Below are 23611 nucleotides of genomic sequence, written 5' to 3' on the forward strand. Positions count from 1 at the left end.
TTTTAAAATTTTGGTATGCATGGAAGGGAGATAAAATCGATTATATTTTGAGAAATGAATACAAGGCTAATGCATATATTGTCTTGCATGGAAACTTGACATACTCAGTACGATTGCCTTAAGATTCTGATTCCCAAAATTTCATGAAATATTCTCATTCCTTTTAATTGCACAATCAACAAGGTAAGTTTCCATAGATATCACTCCGAAAACTCAATAAATTGAGCCTTCTCTTCCCCACCTTCACCACACAGAAGTTCGACTCTTCAATCCCCGATTAATATTCTTGTGAGAGTTTTTTGTGAGCCTTTGAGCAATTCTTGTGAGTCCTTTTTTTTTTTTTTTGGAGAAATTCCCGTGAGTTTTTGTTTATCATCAATGGAAAATCATGCAACTTTCAACGTTCTCATGCTCCCATGGCTGGCTCATGGACATGTCTCTCCTTACTTGGAACTAGCCAAAAAACTCACCGCCAGAAACTTCAATGTTTACCTGTGCTCTTCCCCGGCGACCCTCAGTTCTGTGAGATCAAAATTGACTGAAAAGTTTTCTCAGTCAATTCATCTTGTTGAACTCCATCTTCCCAAGTTGCCAGAACTTCCTGCTGAGTATCATACCACCAACGGCCTCCCACCCCATCTGATGCCCACCCTCAAGGATGCATTTGACATGGCTAAACCAAACTTCTGCAACGTGTTGAAAAGTTTGAAGCCTGACTTGCTTATTTACGATCTCCTTCAGCCATGGGCTCCAGAGGCTGCCTCAGCATTTAATATCCCGGCTGTCGTGTTTATCAGCAGTAGCGCCACCATGACTTCTTTTGGGCTGCACTTCTTCAAGAATCCAGGTACGAAGTACCCTTATGGTAATGCAATCTTTTATCGCGATTATGAATCCGTTTTTGTTGAGAACTTGACAAGGCGTGATCGCGATACATATCGCGTTATTAATTGCATGGAGCGATCTTCTAAAATTATTCTGATCAAGGGTTTTAATGAGATTGAAGGGAAATATTTTGATTATTTTTCTTGCTTAACTGGCAAGAAAGTTGTCCCCGTTGGCCCTCTTGTCCAGGATCCTGTGCTAGACGATGAAGATTGTGAAATTATGCAATGGCTAAACAAAAAAGAAAAGGTTTCAACCGTTTTTGTTTCTTTTGGGAGTGAGTATTTTCTTTCAAAGAAAGATATGGAAGAGATTGCCCACGGTTTAGAGCTTAGCAATGTAGATTTTATATGGGTTGTGAGGTTTCCTAAAGGAGAAAATATTGTGATTGAAGAAACTTTGCCAAAAGGATTTTTCGAGAGGGTTGGGGAGAGGGGACTTGTTGTCAATGGATGGGCTCCACAAGCAAAAATTTTGACCCATCCCAACGTTGGTGGCTTTGTGAGTCATTGTGGCTGGAATTCTGTGATGGAGAGCATGAAATTTGGCTTGCCAATCATAGCCATGCCTATGCACCTTGACCAACCTATTAATGCTCGATTGATTGAAGAAGTCGGCGCTGGGGTGGAGGTTTTGAGAGACTCAAAGGGAAAACTTCACAGGGAAAGAATGGCAGAAACAATTAACAAAGTCATGAAGGAGGCAAGTGGAGAATCCGTGAGGAAAAAGGCGAGAGAATTGCAAGAGAAAATGGATTTGAAAGGAGACGAAGAGATCGATGATGTTGTGAAGGAGTTGGTTCAACTTTGTGCAACAAAGAATAAGAGAAATGGTTTGCACTACTATTAGCTCTTTTTCGTGTTTAGCATATGTGATGGTTACAATAGCACAACCATCAAGTATATTGTTTAGCATCTTGTGTTTTAACATGATGGTTATAATATCAGAACCATCAAGGCTTATTGATCAGGTTTTTTTGTGGTTGGACTAGGTTTTGATATGATGGTCAAAATGTTAGAACCATCAAAGATTATTATTGTCGCGTTTTGGTCGTTTGGCGTTTTATCTGTTCGTGAGTTTGCCGTAGATTGTTGGCATCTCAACGTACAAACATACGTCTACTAACATATTCTATGTTAGGTACTACGTTTTAAGTAGTAATATAATACCTACTTCAGTTTAAGTATTGTTACTTTGGAGTTTCACTTTTTTCTCTTTCATACTTTTGTAGTTTTTGGCGTTTGAATATCCTACTATTATAGACGATCCATTTGAATAATAATAATATTTTTTTCCCTATGAAAATCGATAAAATTTTATGAGGAAAAAAGAATATCTTTGCCTGATATGTTAATTATGATAAACCAAGAAAGGAAAAAGAACCGCCATGCTAATTAATTGACAAAACTTTTGCACAAAAACTGACAAATTTCAACTTTATGATTCAATAAAGGCGAAATTAGTAGCATTATAAATTCTGTTGTACAGACTTACTATATGATGCTGTGGTATTTGATGAATGAGAAGAAGTCAAAATAAGACGGACATAAAATTTATTAGCCATACACACAGACAAATGTCTATACATTCGAGTGTGGAGACATTGGGCGTTAGGTAAAGTGCCAGGAAAGCCCTGGATCAAATCCAAAATTCTTTGGTTGAAGCATGGTCTTGAATTTGTTTGGTTCCATTTGTATTACCAAAACTTCACGCAAGCCGGAACACGTGAAAAGTTTAGCGTTTGGCAGTCAAACCCAAACGTAATGACAAGAAAGAAATGGAGCGGTTAGAAGGAGAAGATCCCAGGAACCGGAACAGGACCTACGGTATTAGCAAATGGAGCTAAAATCAGTAAATTCCGTCTCAACGGCGTTTAATAGAAATAATTCGAGGTGGCATTTTAGAGAAAAATGACAGAATCTGCATCTGCTCGGCTTTCCGAGTTCTGATTCAACTTGAACATGCAAAATCAAAAACAATACGAAAAACATTTGCCTTTTAAAAAGAGTCATTACACAGAATAAACATTGGATATTGCAATGCAAGGAAAACCTGTACCACAATCTTTCATTTGGAATAGAAGTCGGATCGACATCTAACGCTACTATGGATTACAAGCAGAATCGCGAAGGTTTTTTTTTTTTTTAAACAAAAAACTGCACCTGATACTTATAAAGAAGAGGAAGAAATCAATGACAGCTCGCACGAGAAGAAGAAGAATAAGAATTGGTGGACTCGAGAGGAGAGGAGAGGAGCTTTCTATATGTGCCTCGCTCGTAGGCAAAATTTGGTTTCCACAATGCCGTATGCGACTGTCCCATCCTAAATGTACAAGAAAAAAAAAGGGGGCGAAGACACAATCCCCCATGCATCTGATATACCTGATTCATTCATCCAGTCAGAAGTAACACGCTGCTGAAAGCCAGATCGCCCAGGATTTGATGACCACCGGAAACTACATACATACGAGCAGAAGCTCAAACTATTCTATTTCTCATCTCATAATACATCAAAACAATTCCTTTGAGCGCCCTTGGAACTTCACAAGCCACGAGGAAAGTTGTTAATTTGCCCTTCCTCCAACATATCTTTGTTGTTCGACTTATAACCTATCCGTATGCGCATAACAAGGGATTTCTGGAAGCAAAATCATTTCAAGTTTCGTCAGAATAGTACCAACAATATGACCATTTTTAAGTTAGTAATATACTTTGTGCCCTCCCACCGTATTCTAGTTAAATAGTAGCCTGATTTAATTTTCAACTCCGCCGCCACTCAATGAGATGCATTTCTAATTGGAACATCTGCAAGTCATTTGCAAGAAATGGTAGTGGAAATGGTTTACAATCAACAGGCATGTAGGGGAAGAATACAGACACAAATCTCATAATCTATCTTAGCGAGACAAAGGCCTCATTTTCAGTTGATTATTTTAGCTGATCATAGATTCTGATTTTGGATAATTACTTTTTTTTTTCATGTTTTCGTTTGCTTTTGCATTTAGATTATAATCCTAATTTAAGTCACTTTTCATAATCAAAACTGATGCAAAATAAAAAGCACATGCGACACAAAGCTAAACAGTAGAGAAAGAAGGATTCAATTACCTTGCCATGTTGGCTGTTCGTAATTCGCAATTTTTGGGAGATTGATCCATTACCACTTGCAGGAAGTGTATCACTGCTGGCTGGATCCAAATGTAATTGAAGAAACTGTAATTGTAAACATAACATATCGTCACCGAGTGTTTTAGACAAACCATATAAAACTGCTCAGTGCAGATTGACCCATCCAGTTTCACAAAAAAATCAACTGACTCAAAGTTCATATGGGAATAAAACTAGCATCAGAACCAACGTGAATAAGGGGGTTGTTTGGATAGTGAGTTATTTGCACAATTTTACTTGCTTACATCAACAACATATTTTCCAACCACCCTTTTATCTCACATACATCACATTTAAAAAGTGCTACAGTATTTTTTTCCTTTCAAAAACTTATCCCAAATAATCACTAGAAGATTTCTAAAAGCACCATTCATCAATAGAAATGCATCTTAACTTCTTCAATACAACTTCCTTAACAAAATATTCAGGTCAAAACATGCTAAATACCAGAAAATAGAGCAAATTCAAGTGTTTCACTACCAACAAATGTGCATTTCCAGCACCAATTCACAATCATCAGTTCTGCATAAGAGGATGGGAGCAGAAAAGTTTAATATTTTTACCAGACAGTTTACTTGATCTGCGAAGCAGTGAGTATGACATGCAGAGAAACACAAAAGAAAAAAAAATTCTGAGATAATAGAGATTCCCAGAATAAAGCAGGATTGTACATCTGATGCTGTGGAACTCCCCTCTTCATATACAAAATATAACTAGAAACATAAAGAATTGGAAGATTGTCCGCCAGATTATGATATTACCTTTGGCACTGCAGCCTGGAAGATAAAGTCCGTATAAGCATCAAATGTCTTATTTGAAAAGTTAGCTTCAATAATTGTTGTCTGCTGGTTTCCGGGCTGCTTGGAAAAGTTAAATGTCACTTGCAAGGTGCTGCTCTCAAATGCAACAATTGAAGGATAAGCTGGACCATTGTTTTCTGTCACAATAGACAGGAGAAATGATATTTGAGGGGAAAAATAATAATAATAATAACTCCAAGCTATTATGACCACTAATGAAAACCATACCAGGTTTTGGAGCGAAACCATCCAACAAATCCATCATAGGAGAACTTCCAGGAGGGGTGGATACACCTCCAGCTGGCGCAGAAGGTGAGGACAATTGCTCCAAGACATTTATAGCACTTTTGCTGTCATCACTAGGGGAAACCATCTCAGGAATAGAAGAGTTACTTTGAGCAGGAGGTGTCCCAATTGATAGAAGATCCAGCAGGACATCAGTGCCTCTTTTCTGCGCCTGATTTGTGTCTGAAGTGCAATCACCAAATGGGAAAAAAAAGGTATGAAATAACAGAAACATGGGTTTAAATTATCAAAAACGACAATTCTTGCTGTACCAACACAAACCTGTTTGTGACAAAGATGGTGACAAATCAACACCAAGAAGATCCTGAAGAAAATCTCCACCAGAAGAGCTAGGTACTGGTACGTCATCTGAACTAAGATCCAGCAAATCAACCAGTGGTGCGGATGTCGTTTTGGCAACTCCATTAGGAAGATTAATAGGAGCGCCTTGTGAAGTTGAAACAACTGCTGGCACTGAACCAGCCCTCCTTCCACTATATGTGGCCTCATCAAGGACTGGCATCCTTTCGACCAGTGTAGACCTGAATGTAAGTGTCCACCAGCACTTTCAATTAGGTAAGGAGCCTAAAATAATGAAACTGGCAGAAATGCAAATAGGTGAATGAAACTACATGGCCCAGATCACTTAATGAGATAAAAATATATCAGTACCTAATATTCCGATGTTTATCAACAATCGCACTAAACTCAAGGGCTCTCTGTTGTAGTTCAAGCACCAAGCTTCCTTTATACTGAACAATAACATCGTTTATCCTCCTACAAGGTTAAGTATGTATTAACTAATTGTTGCAAACTCTTCCACAAGAAAATGGGGTCAAGATTTGGAGTAGAAGTGATCACCATCATATAATGGAAGCTAAAAGAACTACATACACTGAACAAGATGGAAAACGACTTGACAGCTTCAACAAAGCAACGAGACACATTGCCCGACTAGTGAGATCTGAAGAATGCCGTTTGATAGCTGTCTCTACAACATCCACAGCATCCGACTCCGTTACCTGCTTTACAGAATAATGCCTGTCAAGCATGTCAAAGAAAAGGAAAGCACTAACATGCAGTAACATGAAGCAAGCATGCAAAAGATTTGTCATATGCTTAAATTTTTTTCAGTCCTAACAGTCAATCTTGTTATGAATAGCAAGCCTGTGGTCCAGAACAATATTACAACAAGATGAAGTAGGCATGAGCAGGCCTGTGGTCTAGAATAATATTACAATAACGAAATTGTTAATCTACTTACATTAAGCAAGATCATTGGATAATGCATTATTAGCAACAAGTTCTCATTCTAAACCAACATTGCTAGCCAAGGGTACTCCCCCCCACTAAAAGATAAAAATAACAAGAAAAAAGAGAAGAGGAGAGAACAAAGAAAACTTTTCAAAGCTCTGCAATTTGATCAGATCTCTTAATAAAACAATCGCGGCAAGACAAATTACAAAGTCAGATGTGAGTATGGACATGTAAGTATATCTCATTTTAACTCTAGTCCAAGCTAAAAGCATTGGCAAATCTCCCCTAAAAGCCGCAAAAGTTTGAGAGTAGAGGCAACATTGTTCATATGGAACCATGAAAATATGAACATATTCAACCCCCCAAAAGGTAGAACATTGGGAAAGATAAGGGAGGACAAATTTTTTTGTAGGAATTAACTTACGGTTATTGGCTCCTCCATATCAAGGAATCCAGTGTTATTGACCAACATATCACCATATTCTCCTATGCACCAAACTGCAACTCGAACGAGAATTTCCTAATGCAAAAATAGCAGAGACATAACAACAGCCACCACCGGAATGTTAATAGTATGTCAAGTACCTGATCACCTGCTGTTTGGACTAATCTGTACAAAGACCTTACAGCATATCCGTGAAGATTAGAAGCATTTGTAATAACGACAATAAGAGCATGCCATACTTCATCTTTGACATAATTTCCAGCCTGCAGACCAGAGTACAGAATCAGCACTGTACCAGGAAAAGTAAGACAAGCAGCAATAAGGACAGCATTAACCCAACACCTCCAACACATGAGGAACTTAGTCTTATCAAATAAAAGATGGACTTTATCTTAGTGTGAATTAAAAAAAAAAAAGAAGAATAAAAAAAACATGACAAGTCCATAATAACTGCCTTCTCGTAAACTTAATGCATGTCTAACAATCACCTTCGCAAACCAACTCAAAAGAAAATATCAAGTGACCATCAGAAACCTATTGAGTGCATCAGTTTCAAAAAATTCTCTAGCACTTTGACAAGTCCATATACCATGAAAGGTGAGAGAGAGAGAGAGAGAGAGAGAGAGAGAGTGAGAGTGAGATAAGAGATGCTCATGCTCTCTAAATCATATGATTCTTCATAATGATTTGTTTGAAAATATACAACATTGCATAAGATATTGCGTTCGGTTTACTAAATGACACACTTAAAATGCAAAATTATATCTCATGATCTAGATGAAAACCACCACAAGTGGCAAGGAAAAAAAATAAGAACCAGCACAAAAAAGGAAAGAAAGTTTTTGGGAATCCAATTTAACTTCGGGTTGGAGGAAAAGGAATCAAAGGCCAACCCTAGAATGAAAAAATGATATGTGATGTCCATGTCAGTATTAAGGCCAGAATTTAACAAATAGTATAGGATCAACAAAATGGACTATCTGCAAACTTCAAATGTACCTCTGAAAGAACCTTGAGCATCTGATCAATGTACCAAATTTTCTCTGGGGAAAACCTAGCACAACAGGACAACAATAAATAGACTATATATTAAATAACATGCCACAGAGAACAGCTGGTAGTATTTTACTGAATTCTTTGACATTCTTTACCAATCCCCAGTGCAGTGTCGTGGATATCAACTACTATCATGAAGAACACATGGAAATGCAAGGAAGTGAAAACCAAAATCAAAAGGAAAAAATACCCTATTTTCACAGAGAAGCTAAGAAATAGAAAGCAAATGATGGATGACAACAAAGAAGGTTAACATACTGATGCATCTATATTCTAACAGATGTGTAGCGTAAGACTTTTTTTCTGGTGCATCAAAAAGAGAGACGTGTCCATCCCTATGCTAACTTTACAACTGGGTAGAATGCAATAATCGGAGCATCCAATTAAATCATCCAAACTAGAGTATGTGAATGCCTTCACAAACATATACCCAATATTATCAGCAAGAACAATTCTCAATAGAACTACTGTTCTGCGTTAGTAAATAATACAACAATCAAACCACTGCAGAAGCATAACATCATAGTCTAAGCATGAAACTAGAGAAATTGAGCCTTTAAACTTACTTCTCCACAATCGAGCAAATTTTGGCAGTAAGATCTCCTCTGAACTCTGGTTCGCTTACTTCTAAATAATCAATTAGTTCCTTGGTCAAAGGCTTCACATTGCTTTCATTTACCAAAACATACACAAGCTCGAGGGCCCTTTTACGGATTGAGGCATCTGAATCCTGAGAATCAATAGGCAGCCATGAGCTATAATTTTAGAGGGTTGCAAAGAAAACTGTCACAAAGAGGTTTCAATTATAAAACTGCATAAGACAAAATGGAGAGTTTAAGCAGGTCCAATGACCAACAGAAGTCTAGACAGGGGGAAAGGCACAATCGTTGCAGCATTACAAAAATCAAGTTACGAAGAGGCATTCTCTAGAAAATATTGCTTCAGATCATTCAAGGACCCTACGACAACAGATATACATAATTCTTCCCTGTTCATTCATTTTTCATTCTGTTCTGGAAATAGGCATGATGATTACTCGTGAACCTAGATTAGTTGTTTTCTTGAAAAACCATACCATGATAGACCTATAAACCAAAACAAAAATAGAAGTATACTATCCAGCAATTTTCTGGTCAGCAAAACAATAAATTCCGAAGGGCCAAAAACCCAGAAAAATAGATGTCAAACTTTCTATAGCACTTGTAGTGGGTAGCTACAGGTATGAAGTACTTGTAACTCTTAACAGCAAAGGTAAGATAAAAGTACACATACTTCAATGGACAGGCTTGTGGAAAAAAAAAATTCTCAGATGATACCTTAACACACTCCAAGATAGTTGCTCTATGCCTCTGTACTGCTTGACTATCTACTGTAATAGCTCTCATCAGCATGTTTAAAGCAACATATCTGACAAATTCAGATTCAAATTCCAATTCCATAAGATGAAAGAGCATGACCAACTAGGCTGGCAGTGTTAAAAAAGGGGTACTTTCACGTTCCCCAAGACAGACAGCCGTACATGTACATGAGTGTCAAAGATAAACCATCCACAAAAACATCACCTCTAAAACCATAGTGAACAATAATGGCACAAAATATCACCTCTAAACACCCACGGCGAAGAAAATTTTAAAAGAAAAAGAAAAACTATAGTGGCACAAATGACACAGACAAACTCTCTTTTTCTCCTGGCAACTATTTTCATATGACAGGTCTGATGAACAAAATGACATAACCAGCCTCAATGTCTCATTAAATGTGACGAAAGCTATGCAAGCATAGGGAAAAAAAGAACCTGATATTGTTGTCACGATTGGACAAAAATCTACCCAGTATATTGATGGCAAGGACCCTCAAGCCACCATTATCTTCAATACTCATAATGGTAGCAACACATTCGTAGAGGATAGCATTCCCGGCATTCTTGTTTGGCTCAGTTTTGGTTGCCACCTAGAAAAAAGAATGTAGAGTGCCAGGACAACAATTAGTTTAAAATTTCAGCATGAAAAGTTAAATATCCTCTCTGACCAATGCATTGTAGAAAAGAGAAAGGAAAATATCCAATATGCACAGCTGCAAACATAGTCTTCCAGTTAAACGAAGTTGATTAACTTTTTCTTAACAAAAAGTAGCTTTAAAATGCTACCATTTGCTTTTCACCCGTTTTACTAACTTAAAAAGCTTTAAAAAAAATCAATTTTGAAAGCACTAGTGGACAGTTTCTTAAATAGCTTTTCCCTTCCAAAACTTGTACTACAAAATACCCACAAAAGTTTTTCACCTTTTCCGCAAATCATGTATTTTCAGTAGCTCTAGGAGGCTAAAAGAAACAAGGTTCCCACAAGACTCTAAACATTACTAATAGGTTGAAGAATCAGTGAGTGTGCAAGGAGGGGGAGCACAAAAGCAAACAAGATACTAAGTAGGGGAAAAAAAAGAAGTAAAACTCGGGTTCTGAACGAGAGATTAAACAGGGCTGCTATAAATTAAGAATTGAAAAAAAAATTATTGAAACTCAGTCACTGTTCAAAAAGGAAGAAATATCTAAACTAAACTTTTCAGCTGACGGGAAAAATGTTCTTTTAATGCCCCAACGAAGTTACACAAGAAGGAAGAGTCAAGGGGGTTCCATATAATTGATATGGAAATACAAAAATATGGCAGAAGCAAGGGATAAGACTTCATTATGTACTTAACATCACTGTAATTGATTCTACGGTATTCCCCGATTAGAAAACCATGTGATTTGTGCAAAGGGCGTAAAAAAAGTTCCACATTTGATGGCAACCTCAGTCTTATGCTTTACAAACATGTCACACAGAGACATTTAAGGAACTGGTGTTCCAGAGTGATAGAGGAATCATTAGCATAACAAGATCCAGAAGAAACACAAGTTTGAAATTTTTCTTAAAAACTAGAAAAGGTCAAAATTATTTGAGAAACTATATTGGAGCTAACACATCGCAGGAACACTTGGAAACAAACAGCAACTGACCTGAGCAAGAATATCATTCATGCAATCACTAGTGTCAACATCTCCCTGTCCAAGTACACGTAAAAACTTGAGCAATCTTATGTGAAGAAAAGGGTCAGTTATCCCCGCAATGTCATATTCTGGAGCATATGGACTATTCGCCAAATCCTTCAACACTTTCACCACACCCTCTGTGCATTTCTGATCCGCAGTGGAAGAAGAAAAAGGGAAATATGAAAATCTCATCAGTTGGAGAACTCAGAAAGCAATTTCTTTGCACGTCAACTTGTCGTTGAAATTAACAAAAGCATATTTCCAGTCCAAGAATTACACTTGTTAACTATTAGTATAACACTTCAAATGTAAAATCACGTGGAAATATCATCAAATCAGAAAACATCCACACAATGCCAACTCATTGACCCAAGTTAGAATAGTACAAAATCAACCGTTTTTATCTCTAAGAAGACCAAGCTTAAAGGTTCCTGGTAAAGACAATAAGAGCAGATCTAAGGTGCAGAAGTATCTCATTTTAAAAGTTTAATTTGGTTGCAGAAACATGCTCCAACCTTCATGTTAATTTCTAGATCACACAAAGTTGAGAAGGCAGTACTTTGCCTTCATTTATCCTTCCCAGCTATAATCTGCTCCGTATCCTTTTCCAAATGACCCATGGAATTTAACACAAGTAATACAGGATTTAAACAATTAAAAGAAGGAAGATTTGAAAGAAAACCTTGGTCAAGCAAACATCACTTGAAACAGAGGACGCATAGCAGTTCTTTTAAGGATGTTGCTTTTCAGTCATAGAGGAAAATTGGAACTAGATTGCCACAAGAAAATTATTACGATTCGGGATGTTTATCAGGTTGAAGATATCTCCCACAATCCAGAATCATCTAATCCAGCAACCTAATGTTAATTTTGTGGACTGAATTCGTTCGATCAGCCAGGTTATCTATTGACCTAAAATTTTGGTGGAAAGAGGTGCTAAAGAACGTAAAAGGTAGCATGCAGAAATTTTGGAGCTAATGTTAAAATAGTGGACTGAATTCATTCAATCAGCCAGTTTATCTCTTGACCTAAAATTTTTGTGGAAAGAGGTGCTAAAGAATGTATAAGGTAGCATGCAGAAAGTTTGGATGCAATGGAAGCTCAAAGTTATGTGCAACTGACCATACTAAAGAGAAGGTAGATTTTGTTACCTAGCAATAGTAGGTAGACAGAGAAAAAGCAAAATGTACCTTTCTGAAATATTCGAGTGCCTCTGAACTGACTTTGCATAAATCTGTGCAAAGCTGCACTCCTGTAAGGAGAACTCCATGGTGCTTTTCCTTCAGCAAAGAAGCGGCAGAATTTATAAAATTTTCTGCCAGATCTGGCACTTTCCTGATAATCCTGATAGTGCATAATGCTGCCTAAATTACAGAGAAGCTCCAATAAGAGTTACGTGATTCAAGAACAAAAGGAACAGAGAAAACAAGAAAAATAGGTCTTCATATAAATTTATAGCTTTATACAGTCAACTAAAGATACAAAAATCCAAAAATGCACATCCAGAGCTGCATGCGTATGAAAATGTTTAGTGAATTTCCTAAGCTGATGAGCCTCACGACCATATAACAGCGGCTTTTCACAGAATTCCTCAAGCAGAAAATGCTGACTGATAAATAAACTACAAGGTGCAAAAACTATCTGAAGTTTTGACACAGCAGATGCTCTCTCCAACTCAGTAAGTTGACTTTCTAAAGTCCAAAGATGAAACTATAAAAAGAGGAGGCTAAAGTTGAAAATTTCCTAATCAGTGTATATGACTGTTCTCATTTTGAAACAATAGCTCTTAAATCAATTACTCTTTGGCGTTAGTGCACGCGCACTAAATATTTGCAACATAACCTGATGACAGCATGGCAGTAAACACGAACCAAATTATAAAGCCAGTGCAGACAATTATACTTTAAAGCCAGTAGTGATTAAAAGATTGTGGAGACTTTACTTTCTTTCGGATGTTTGGATCTCTAAATTGCAGAAGCCGTTCAACTTCTGGAGCAAGGTCACGAGCCATTTCTGCAGAACAAATATTCCCCAAAGCACAAAGAGCAAGTCCAACAATGTACTGGTTGGTGTGATTAAGATCTCTATTGATGAGTTAAGGTGCCTGAACTAATTTCCCAAAATCCAATAGAGTATCTATACTAGTGATAACTCTTATTAAATGAATGCATGTGCCACTTATTCTTATTTTTTTGACAGGAGAAAGAAAGGCTTCCAGCTTTTTTTAGGCCTCTTGCCAATGGAAGCAGTCATTGAGGTTTTTTTGTCTTTTCTACTTTGTTCCCTTCATGCAGGTAATAGTATAACACTGAAATGATTAGTTCTAACAAACAAACATTAAATACAGTTTTTACAGAGGATACTGTTTTATGGAATTTGTAACCAACATCAGAACTTCCTGTCTTTCATCAAGGAGCAACATAAGGCCAAGATAGCCTATTCTCTTCTCAGGAAATCCAGGAGATGCAATTGATTTCAGACATTCCATTTGTCCAAAATGTGTAGGGTATCCCAGCATGTGAATGAACATGAGTTTTGCAAGATTACGATGCCTATAATCTTGATCATTTTCACTAACTGCAGCACGAATAGCTGCACATTCTTTTCTTACAACAGCACGTTCCTCCGCTGCAGTCTTGCAACCACGAATGGACCGAATCATGTCCCTGCATTGAAACAGTAAATCATATGCCACGATATGAATTGCATTGTCAAGCTAATTCCTCATAAATGTGCATAAATACGAAAAGAAAATAAATCAGTTCCATGTCAAGTCAAAATTGACGCCAAAACTTCACATTTGCATAATGAAAGAGAAGCTAAATGCTAAGACAAACACTAGAGGCTAGAAACAAATGAAGATAACTATAAACTATGATCATCAAGTTGTCCCTTGTTCAGAAATTTTAGCCAAGCAATTGGGGTGTCAAACCGCATAGTTTTCTACTTGGACACATTAAAGAGTTTCATCGGCTAAATTGTAATGTTTCATAGTAACCAAGGGTGCCATACTAGTACATATAGGCAATAGGCTGTGGCCTTGAGCATGAGAGTGTTTCTTTCAACCTTATTCCCGTATGGTAAAATGTACAAGGGTTGGGGCTTGCACCTATCACATTTGCACCTGACATCCTATTTTGTATGGTTCTCCTCGCAAACAAGTCAACATTAGGCTTCCCATAGAAGACAGTTGACTGGCAATAGGCAAACTAGTGCATTATAAGACACTGCATCATTTTAAGATTGCCTTGTGACAACTAACTACAGGTGCAAAATGCTAAGACTCAAGGATCTATGAGATTCAATTTTAGCTTCAAAAAGAAAAGGAGAAAAACAAACAGAGAGGAGTTTAATGTCAAATGAAAACTCTTGTAATGAAAATCTAGCTTAATAAGAACATAATCATATATAACTGTCACAAAGGGCAGGAAAACTAGGAAAGGTATGATTGTGGATAAATACAAGGGAGGTCAATAATAAAGGACAGAGAGGCAGATAAAAGTTAATGAATGGATAAAGTACCTCAATTGATAGTCCAGCAGGGAGCGGACTATTGAAATGATTGGATAGTCAGCTAATTGGATAATTCAAAGAGGCTTAACATACCAACTAAATTTTTTTTTTTTTGCCTTTAAATTTACATGCACTATTTTTTGCCTTTAAATTCACATGAAATAATTTACTTTCTAATGCCACATGGATGCCAGGCTAAAAGATTTCAGGCCTAATATGGTTAAGGTACTCACAATACCCTACCAGGAATTTGATAGAATTACAATGACCTTCCCTCTAGTTTCTGAAATTTAAAATCACAAGAACTTCTCAATTTATGTCAACATCCAAGTTAATTGGGCCCATCTGCCCATAAATTTTGATGTAAAAGATCTCCCCTCTCAAAGAAAGTTCCAAAATGGCAAGCATATATTGCTAAAATCATTTTTAACAGTGATTTGAAGCAAAATGACATGAGATCTAATTGGAGTAGTTGTAATTTTCATTGCAAAGCCAAAAAGGGATGTCTCTATCATGCTTGCATTTCAGCCCAACAGACCAATCACCAGAAGAAGAGCTGAAATAACATTTTCTTAGCCAAAAACATTTGTTTTGAAACTGAAAAGAAAAGAAAAGTGACACTCTAACTAAATAAACTTTGAAACCTACAGTTAAAGGATGATTAACAGAAGGTTTTTCTAACATGCAGCACATAAATCTTCAAAAACTCAAAATCAGAAACCCAAACAAGCACTTCCATTCTCTTTTTTTTTTGTTTCATTTAGCCAGTAATCATTATCATCTTCAACACTTTGATGAAGTTTTCTTGAGTTCATTATTCCATTGTCTTCAAGATGGTACAATTTACTCTATGCTACAAAATCTTATATCAAACTTCAGGCTGGCAATAAACCATAACAAAGGAGCTAAGTTGCATAACCCACTGAAGAACTTATTCCACAATCTCAAACAACCCATTCCTACGCAAACTTAGATCAAAATTAAAGCTTAAACTGAGCTATATCAGGGTATCTGTCCCTATACGCAGCGCTCTTAGCCCTCTGATAAAAACCTATGTCACACACAATCACCCAAAAAATAGGCATTCTCTTTCACTACCACTGCTAAACATCATCCATGACCTATGAACTTTAAGTGAGGCACCCATTCACCACAAACCCGAAAAGGGTTTTTATAAGTCAAGCAATTATGCAACTTTAACCTAAACACAAGATCACAATCAAGAATTACGCTATCCGCGATTAACAAAACGTACTGATAACTCCATCCATCAAAACAAGTGACACATTATCAAATCCCAACAAATAAAAATCAATCCAGCGCGCGAAAAGATTAAAATGTCAATAATTGAGCAAAATTAGGTCAAACAACAAGGACCCATAGCGATTTACTGTCCAATATGATCCAGATAATTCGAGTGAGCAGTAGCACTAACCTTAGGCGCGTGCCGGACGAAAAGGGATTCATGACTGGGTCGATTTTGAAACTCCGGGATAGCTCGATCAGATCCAGGATCACGCCCTGACTACCCAATCAAATCTTTATAGCTTTTGAAGATAATTCGTGTTAATAATAAAGCTATACACAAAATAATTAAGATCTGAACAGGGCAGAGGATCTGAGGTATATAATTTGTGAGATTTGGATCTGGAAACGAAAGAGAGGAGAATTGAACTGGCTTTTGTCCCCTAATTTTTTCTAAAGAAGAAAAACTGGGGAAGGAATGAATAATGAGGTAAAAGTATGACTAGTAAAATGAGAGTAGTAGTTATAAAATTAATTGAATAATACTGGAAGAAATCTAGTGTGTGTTGTGTGTTATTTCCAGCATTTGATGATGCAGACTGGTAGTATCATTTGGTAGTATCATTTTGTTTACGAAGAAAAGAATGCGCACTGCCAGCGGGGGAAAATAAAATTATTTTTCTTTTCCTCCCTAATTTTTCCTAATTGTGGGAGGTATGACTATGATTGGGTGTCTCGGCTGTCAAATATTTGTGTCACCCCTGCTACGGGTGCAAACGAGCCGAGCTCGAGTCGAGCTTTGGCTAAACGAGCCGAGCTCGAGTTAATTTTGAGTTCGAGCTCGACGAGCTCAAAATATCAAGCTCGAGCTCGACTCGAGTCAAATTCGAGTCGAGATCGAGCTCGAGCTCGAGCTTAAAAAATAAAAAAAATAATTATTATTATTTTATTTTTAAAAAATAAAAAATAAATATTTATTTTTAAAAATAAATAAAATAATAATTTTTTTAATAAATAATAAAATATTAGGGATATATATGTAATTTTACTATTAAATAAAAAATAAATATATAATTGATTAATGTTTTTGAGCTCGAGCTCGAGCTCGAAATCGACTTAATTGGCTCGAGCTCGACTCGAACTCGATATTGACGAGCTCGAGTCAAGCTCGTATTCGAGCCGCTCGCGATCGGCTCGCGAGCGGCTCGATTCGCGAAACACCCCTAACCCCTACTTTGTGATTGGTGGACTCGAGATGGGCTGGGGTTTTTGCTCTCCTTGGTGGGTTGCTTTGCTTATTTTCCTTTTTTTTTTTCTCTGTGTGTGTATTTTGCATTTTGTTTTTTCATTAAAATGCTTTCAGGTAATAATATGTTTTTTTTTTCTGTGCCCTTGTGAGCAATAATCGATAATGTTGTCAATTGTATAAAACATCGTACAAATAGGGTCATGGAGTTAAATGAATGATAATGATAAATTTTTTTTTATATACATCAAATCGTTACAATAAAATTTTATACAAAAATTCCTAAAAATAGGAATCAAAACGAAAATCTTGCAATGGATTGCCTAATGATCTTCCTCTTTTTTTTTTACGATAATGATAACATATCTGTAATCTAATTTATTCTAATTTAGGGAAGGAGAGTTTAAAGAAACTGTGTATAAATGTCACAGAGAAGACATTTCACTATGTCATATCAATGTTGATTGATTCTATACACCTAATTAATAAGAATATACAGTGGAAAATAAAAATTATAAGGTGGAGGCCTGAGAGTTAAAATCGAGTCCCTAGCTTGTGTAGCAAAAGAATTGCCGTATGTTGATGTCATATATGTGTGACTAATTATCTGGAGGGCCATTTGGTGCCGGAAATGGGTACTGCCATATTGGCGGTGGTGGAGCGGATGGGTTATGGCCTATGGGCATAGTTATTAAAATCAACCCCAGCATCAACTTGGCAAGATGATCCCGTTGGCCAATGGTTCAACTCACTGGTTAAAAAAAATATATAAAATGATTAAATAAACATATAAATTATAATATAAGTACAGAAATTTTTAAATGTTAACAAGTTATAACCTATTCATATTTTTGTTCATCTAATTTTCGAATCGCTTTTCAATTTTGCTCATCTAATTGTCAAAAAGATGACAATAAGGTATGGTTGATCAAATTAAAAAATTGGGTAAAAAGGTAATTTCAAAATCTGTTGGGTTCATAAAAAATCGACAGTTTAGCAGGTCATTGATTCGACCGTCCAAGTCAAACGGTTCAAAGCGAGTCATCTGTAATTTCGATCCAATTGCTAAACCAGTCCGGTTCATGGTGGATCCACCGGATCGAGCCGAATTTAATAACTATGGTTATGGGGAAATGTGTGCGAGTTTGAGCAGTGCATATTACATGATGAAGCTAGAGCTACAGCTAGAGCAACGGAGAGGGAGAAAGATGGGGGGGGGGGGGGGGAGATTAAAATTGGAAGAGAAAGATTATACACTCAAAACCACACAACCGAATGAGCTTTTGCTTAAGTTTTATGTATGTAATAAGAAATGCTGCTTTATCCTATAAAATGTTGCTACATAGTGTGAGTACTATTTTATTTTTAAATAATCGCGTTCCATATCATTGACACTGAATTTTAATTTTTTTTTATGTTCCAGCTTTACCTAAATGTAGAACATCTATCTAACTAATTCACAGGGTCGACTGCTTTGGACAAGCACAGATAAACACTAGAGAGTTGTAGTTGTTGACGTCCAAAAATGAAGAGAGGGGTAACCACCGATAAACCCCAGATGGTTACCGCTATGTGGTCATGTGCGCACGTGACTGGATTGGATTCTCGCCTCAAGAAGAATAATTTAAGGCGCATCCACTGCTCCTGTGCACCACCGCCAAGAAATGTTTATTTTATGTCCCAGCAAGCGTTGAGATAATTGAAGCGAAAGACAAAAGAAGCGACATTCTCCACCACCAATCACCGTTAAAGAATGTTTGCCTAATGCTTGCCAATTTCCAAATCGAAGCCCTGCGCTAGTCATCATATATCTTCGAGGCTAGCATTTCCGGCCTCTAAAAATCTGCAATTGGAACCAAGCTGTGTCTTGTCATTGTCCAACCATCTGTTCAGGGACGTTCCTCTTCTTCATTATTTTTCTTTTTTCTTTTAGTTCATTATGGAGTGAAAAAAGGGTGTACTTGAGATGTAGCAAAAGTATTACTACTATTTACACCGGCACTGGAGAGAAGGAACATCCAAATGCAAATGATTATAATCCTGTTTCACAGGACACTTTCCCAAGATAACAACAAAATTAGTTGCTAGGTGAACTATGCACTGCAATCAGGATATTGAGCACATACATTCCACTCTCCAAGTTTTATATAACTGAGAACCTGATATACTCGATATGTTCCACTATTGCCATCATGAAGCGGCTTTGATTTGTAAAAAGGTTTTGGTTTCCCTTTTTCCCTTTCCTCAACGTATATGTGATCAATTTCCATGACCATAGCCCATTGAATTGCTTCGAGTGCGAATGTTTCTACGATCATAAACGGGATTTCCAGGGTCCAATGGCTTTATCACCATAGCTTCCCGCCGCCTGTCCTGCTGCACTGCTCCAAACACAATCTCATTGGTTTTCTCGGGACTTTGCTCAAAGTAGGTGTGGGGGGCTGATGAATGATGCTGATGACGGTGTTGCTGTTTCTGCATCTGCTGCAGAGGCTGCTGCTGAAAGTTTCCATCCCAGCCACTATAGAAAGCATGGCTTTCTCGGAGCTGCTGCATCTTATTTTCAGAATCCTTTGACATGAATGCATAGGTTTTCCTCGGAGTAGGGGTTCTGGCTTCAATTGATGGGGGCTCATCTTCATCTGGTACTTCGTAGCTGTCTTGTACAGGCCAACCGTGTGAATACTTCTGCTGCTGTTCCTGTGGTTGAGACTGATAATTCCATGATTTTCTCTGGAACCAAGGAAATAGTCCACCCAAAATTTCTAAGGCAGATGCTCCAGTTTGTCCCAGCAGCCTCCCTAGGGATCCAAAAAAACTTTCTTCTTGCTTGTCCTCTTCGTCTTCAGTTGGAATCAGTGGTGGCCTTACTGATGACTTCACTGGCATTTGATATGGATTTTCAGAGCTTGGTTTCAGCAAGCTCTCATCCTTCTAAGGAAAAATGACAGAATCAGAAAGTGAATAATACAGGATTTTGGCACCAAAGACAAACTATTAGCAAATATGTATGTGATCTCCAAGTGCTCATTTTATCAGACACAAGGTTTATGAGATAAGTGAGCGTAGGAATTCCCAGGGGCACGACAAATGGGATACATAATACACTTGCATGATTTAGAACAAGATTGATGCATGTTGATATATGGTCCGGATTTCTTTCCAAGTGTTCAGAGAATTTCAATTTTCATAAATCTATTTCTTCTAGGAAATAGATACCAAATGATAACTTCAACATGAAAAGTTAAAGAGTTTCAGGACAACAGCATCAAGAGTCTTGCAACTTACATTCTGAGAAGATACTATGGTACCAACTCGACGTTGCAGCAGTGCTAGCATGTATCCAAAGAAGCCAGCTGCCACAAGCACTGCGATACCTGCAATCCATTGAACTTTGTCATGATAAATCTGTCAGTTGTCGAACACTACAGATTAAAAATGCTACAGGAAATTTACCTAAAGGAAAGCCACTTCCATACTGATATGCACAATCATCAAAATGAAGTTGAATCTCACGGATTGCCTGATTTCCTCTGTCTATAACTAGGAGGGAGCAGCTGCTTCCTATATAGACCACATCAAAATCATTAGAAAATTTTGCATCCTCACTTGGTCCATCTATATGCCCCCCTCCACGAGCCTTTTTCCCTCCGGCAATTGTCGTAATTCCTGTGAAAAGAAGTACCAGTTAGATGCTTCCATATTTCACACCCATGAGCTCACAAGATCTCTGTTCCAAGAGGGACTACTGTTATCAAATGCTACACATCTAGAAATTAAGCAGGCCAACTTGTTACCAAATAAAATAAAATGGGGTGATGTATGCCCTGCATTTTATGACTAAAATCAATGAGAATTTCAGTGATGCTCAATGGCATCTTTAATATTAGGTCTTTTCAAAGCTTAATGAAAAGATTGCCAGATTACCGGTGTCACTTATCTTCCTGATTGCCATATTGTCAGTATCAGCAATGTAAATGTTTCCCCTGTCATCAAGGGTAAGCCCCTTCGGATGGTTCAACCTTGCTTCCCTTAGTCTCCCATCTATATGTCCTGAATAACCTTCAGCAGATCCAGCAACCAGCTTTGGTCTGCTATCTGAAATTTATCCACATGTATTAGAAGTCGTTCTTAATCAGCACAATAGCACAAATCACTTCACATCTAGGTAGTACATGGAATGCTAAAAGTTTAAAAATAAAAAAAAGGAAGTTTTCACAGATGTTGGATGATGGCAACATTACGATAGCTAATCACTAATCAACATGAGGGAGGTCAGAAGATCTTGTTCCATCATATGAAGGAAAATATGCACCAGCAATGAGCTATCAACATAAAAAGCTTATCAATGACCGCTTGTAGTAAAGAACTTTTTCATGCGAGTCCTGCATTTGCCAATCAAAGGACGATTCAAGTAAGTTGGACTACCATTAATTGTGTGGTTGTGTGAGCAAATAATCATTGTTACGACCATAAAGTAGGATTCATCCTCCAACATGGATAACAAGTTAACTAAAAGCGCAAGAAGACGATATGTAAGCATTAGCCGAAACAGAGAATTTTCAAGATTATGGAAGGAAGCTTACACAGTGATAGTGAGGAAGAGATCCTGTACAGATTACTATTAGCAGAGTCCAAAATCAGAAGCTCTCCACTGGGCAATACTTCCAGAGAGTACGGCTCAATACCCAGCTTACTTCCATCAAACACAGTTTCCACCGTGTACCCACTCTCAAATTTCATCATCGGACGGCCAGAAATTGCTGTAACATCAGAATTCTCGTGAGACCCACAACCCCGGATGAAAACCCTCCCCAGAGAAGGAAAAAGAAAAAGAAAGACAAATCCAAGCAAATCCAGTGCAGTGGTTATCAGAAGAAAAATAACAAAGAGATCTGTACCTGTCTTAGTGGTAGCTTTCAGTGACTTCACCCACTTCATCAGCATTGAAATTGCATTCGAGAGAAACCCATTTACTATTCCTGCCCAAAATTAGCATTCCAGCATCAAAACCAAAGAAGTAAAAAGCCACAACAAAATTACTAAATTACAAACACATTTTCACACCCATTTATGCCTGCAAACATATACTAATTCAAGAGAAATTTTCAAGTCATTCAGGGCCTCTTCTTCTGGACTCCCCGTCCCCATTCCCCTTCGCAAGTACATATAAAACAATATGAAGAAAGGATATTTTGAGCTGAAAAACAGAAACAGATCAAAATGCAGGAAGCTTGTCGAACCCAAAAAGGAAAAAAAAAAGAGAGAGAGAATTTACTCACTGGCTGGTGAAGAAGAAGAAGCTGAAGCAGAAGCAGAAGCAAAAGAACCAGAAAGCAGCAAAAAAGCGAGGATCGAAAGTGTAACATTTCTACCCATGAGTCTCGTTCAGACCGGCAAAATGCTTGGTAAAAAAGCAGAGAAGTTGGGATATTCCAGCTTAGGAGAAGAATGTGGGTACTGAAGCTGAAGCCCTAGTATCAAGAATGGGGTTTTAGTGAAAAAGAGGAGAAACCAGAGAGCAGAGCGATGGGGTTTGGTTGTGGGTTCTGAGAATATTTGCTTTTTACTACATGGAAAAGAAATGGGGAAAAAGTGTACGGGGGGATTTTGAGGGAAAGGAGGAGGAGTGAAGTGAAGGGGGAAAGAAATGAATGAAAGAGACAAAAGAGGGAGTGAAAGGGCGGTGGGCTGTACAATACAAGAGAAGGAAGGGTGCCAGTGCAAGTGGGAGAACAGAATCATATGCTGCGAATCTGTGAAATGCGCCATGCATCATCATCACCTTTACTCTACTCTCTGTGCGTGCGTGTGTGTGTGTGTGTGTGTGTGAAAAACCAACCTACGATCGGTTAGATTTGCAATCCAAATGTAAGAGCCAACAAGAAAATATATGCTAGATTTGCATACCTAAAACCAAAAATACTTCTCTGAAGCATTTACATTTTCACCACCTACAGAAGTTTTTAGAATGTACGCTTTAAAAAATCAAAAAAAGGGGAAAAAAAAAAAGAAGAGAAAAAGAACTTATTACTCACTCTTGTACGCACTAGTTATTGCTTTACCTTGTCCTGCTTGCTCCCACGCTAACCGGACCACACTTTCTTGCCACACTTTTATGTGGGCTTAGAAAATTGCCAATGCATGCTCGGGCTTAGAAGAACCGCAGGCAAATCTTGTGATAGAACTGTTTTGGAATTTCAACTTGCTTTGATGTTCTTTTGCTAGAGATGCTGCATATATGCGCATTAAGGTTGAGAAGTCACAGCTTCGAATATTCAAAAATGGGAGACTACTTTATCAGTTTTCTAATGGTATTAAAAGAAGGGAGGACTTTAAGGAGGACTCGAGACTCGACGAGCTAAAAGGGGCAACACAAAAAAAAAAAAAAAGTGGCCTCTTTTTTTTTTTTTTTGTAGTACTATTTCCTTATTTAGACCAATTAATCCAAACAGGGCCTTAGCAAATCCCGCTAGTAACTATTGATGCCACGAGGCCTCCACACTAGTGGAACTCCTGAGCCATTTTAATTTTTCATTAGGTTTGGACCATATTGAATAGGAGGAGGAAGCAATTCGTTCCTAAAGGTTCGTGATCAGGATTTGACAAATATATATATATATATAAGGTTTAAATTGCATTTTGTACGTCATTTTTCACATCATGTTTGAGATTCATAAAATT

The 23611-nt window shown here is 37.5% G+C and overlaps 3 protein-coding genes across 4 annotated transcripts; 1 reads left to right on the forward strand and 2 right to left on the reverse strand.

Moving 5' to 3' along the window:
- Nucleotides 1-378: 378 nt before the first annotated feature.
- On the forward strand, nt 379-1734 carry LOC113752692 (beta-D-glucosyl crocetin beta-1,6-glucosyltransferase-like). The gene has a single exon (XM_027296772.1). The coding sequence runs from the start codon at nt 379-381 to the stop codon at nt 1732-1734; it is 1356 nt and encodes a 451-aa protein (XP_027152573.1).
- A 1381-nt stretch (nt 1735-3115) lies between these two features.
- LOC113751279 (AP-1 complex subunit gamma-2-like) lies at nt 3116-16283 on the reverse strand. The gene is made up of 18 exons (XM_027295222.1): nt 15872-16283; nt 13287-13589; nt 12866-13007; nt 12114-12287; nt 10891-11070; nt 9691-9845; nt 9212-9302; nt 8462-8625; nt 7839-7893; nt 6980-7102; nt 6819-6914; nt 6032-6159; nt 5810-5914; nt 5420-5679; nt 5081-5320; nt 4814-4989; nt 3993-4097; nt 3116-3522 (listed from the first exon to the last, which is right to left on the reverse strand). The coding sequence occupies exons 1-18, from the start codon at nt 15901-15903 to the stop codon at nt 3427-3429; spliced, it is 2625 nt and encodes an 874-aa protein (XP_027151023.1). The 5' UTR covers nt 15904-16283; the 3' UTR covers nt 3116-3426.
- A 2589-nt stretch (nt 16284-18872) lies between these two features.
- On the reverse strand, nt 18873-22579 carry LOC113753825. Of its 2 annotated transcripts, none has more exons than XM_027298081.1 (7): nt 22210-22579; nt 21829-21909; nt 21514-21690; nt 20855-21025; nt 20384-20596; nt 20216-20304; nt 18873-19858 (listed from the first exon to the last, which is right to left on the reverse strand). In XM_027298081.1, the coding sequence occupies exons 1-7, from the start codon at nt 22304-22306 to the stop codon at nt 19187-19189; spliced, it is 1500 nt and encodes a 499-aa protein (XP_027153882.1). In that variant the 5' UTR covers nt 22307-22579; the 3' UTR covers nt 18873-19186. The 2 variants fall into 2 exon arrangements, with proteins under 2 accessions (XP_027153882.1, XP_027153881.1); XM_027298080.1 differs by having other exon boundaries at nt 18873-19861; nt 22210-22578.
- Between the last annotated feature and the right edge of the window lie 1032 nt (nt 22580-23611).

Source organism: Coffea eugenioides, chromosome 11 (assembly GCF_003713205.1).
Source record: "Coffea eugenioides isolate CCC68of chromosome 11, Ceug_1.0, whole genome shotgun sequence".
NCBI lineage: Eukaryota > Viridiplantae > Streptophyta > Magnoliopsida > Gentianales > Rubiaceae > Coffea > Coffea eugenioides.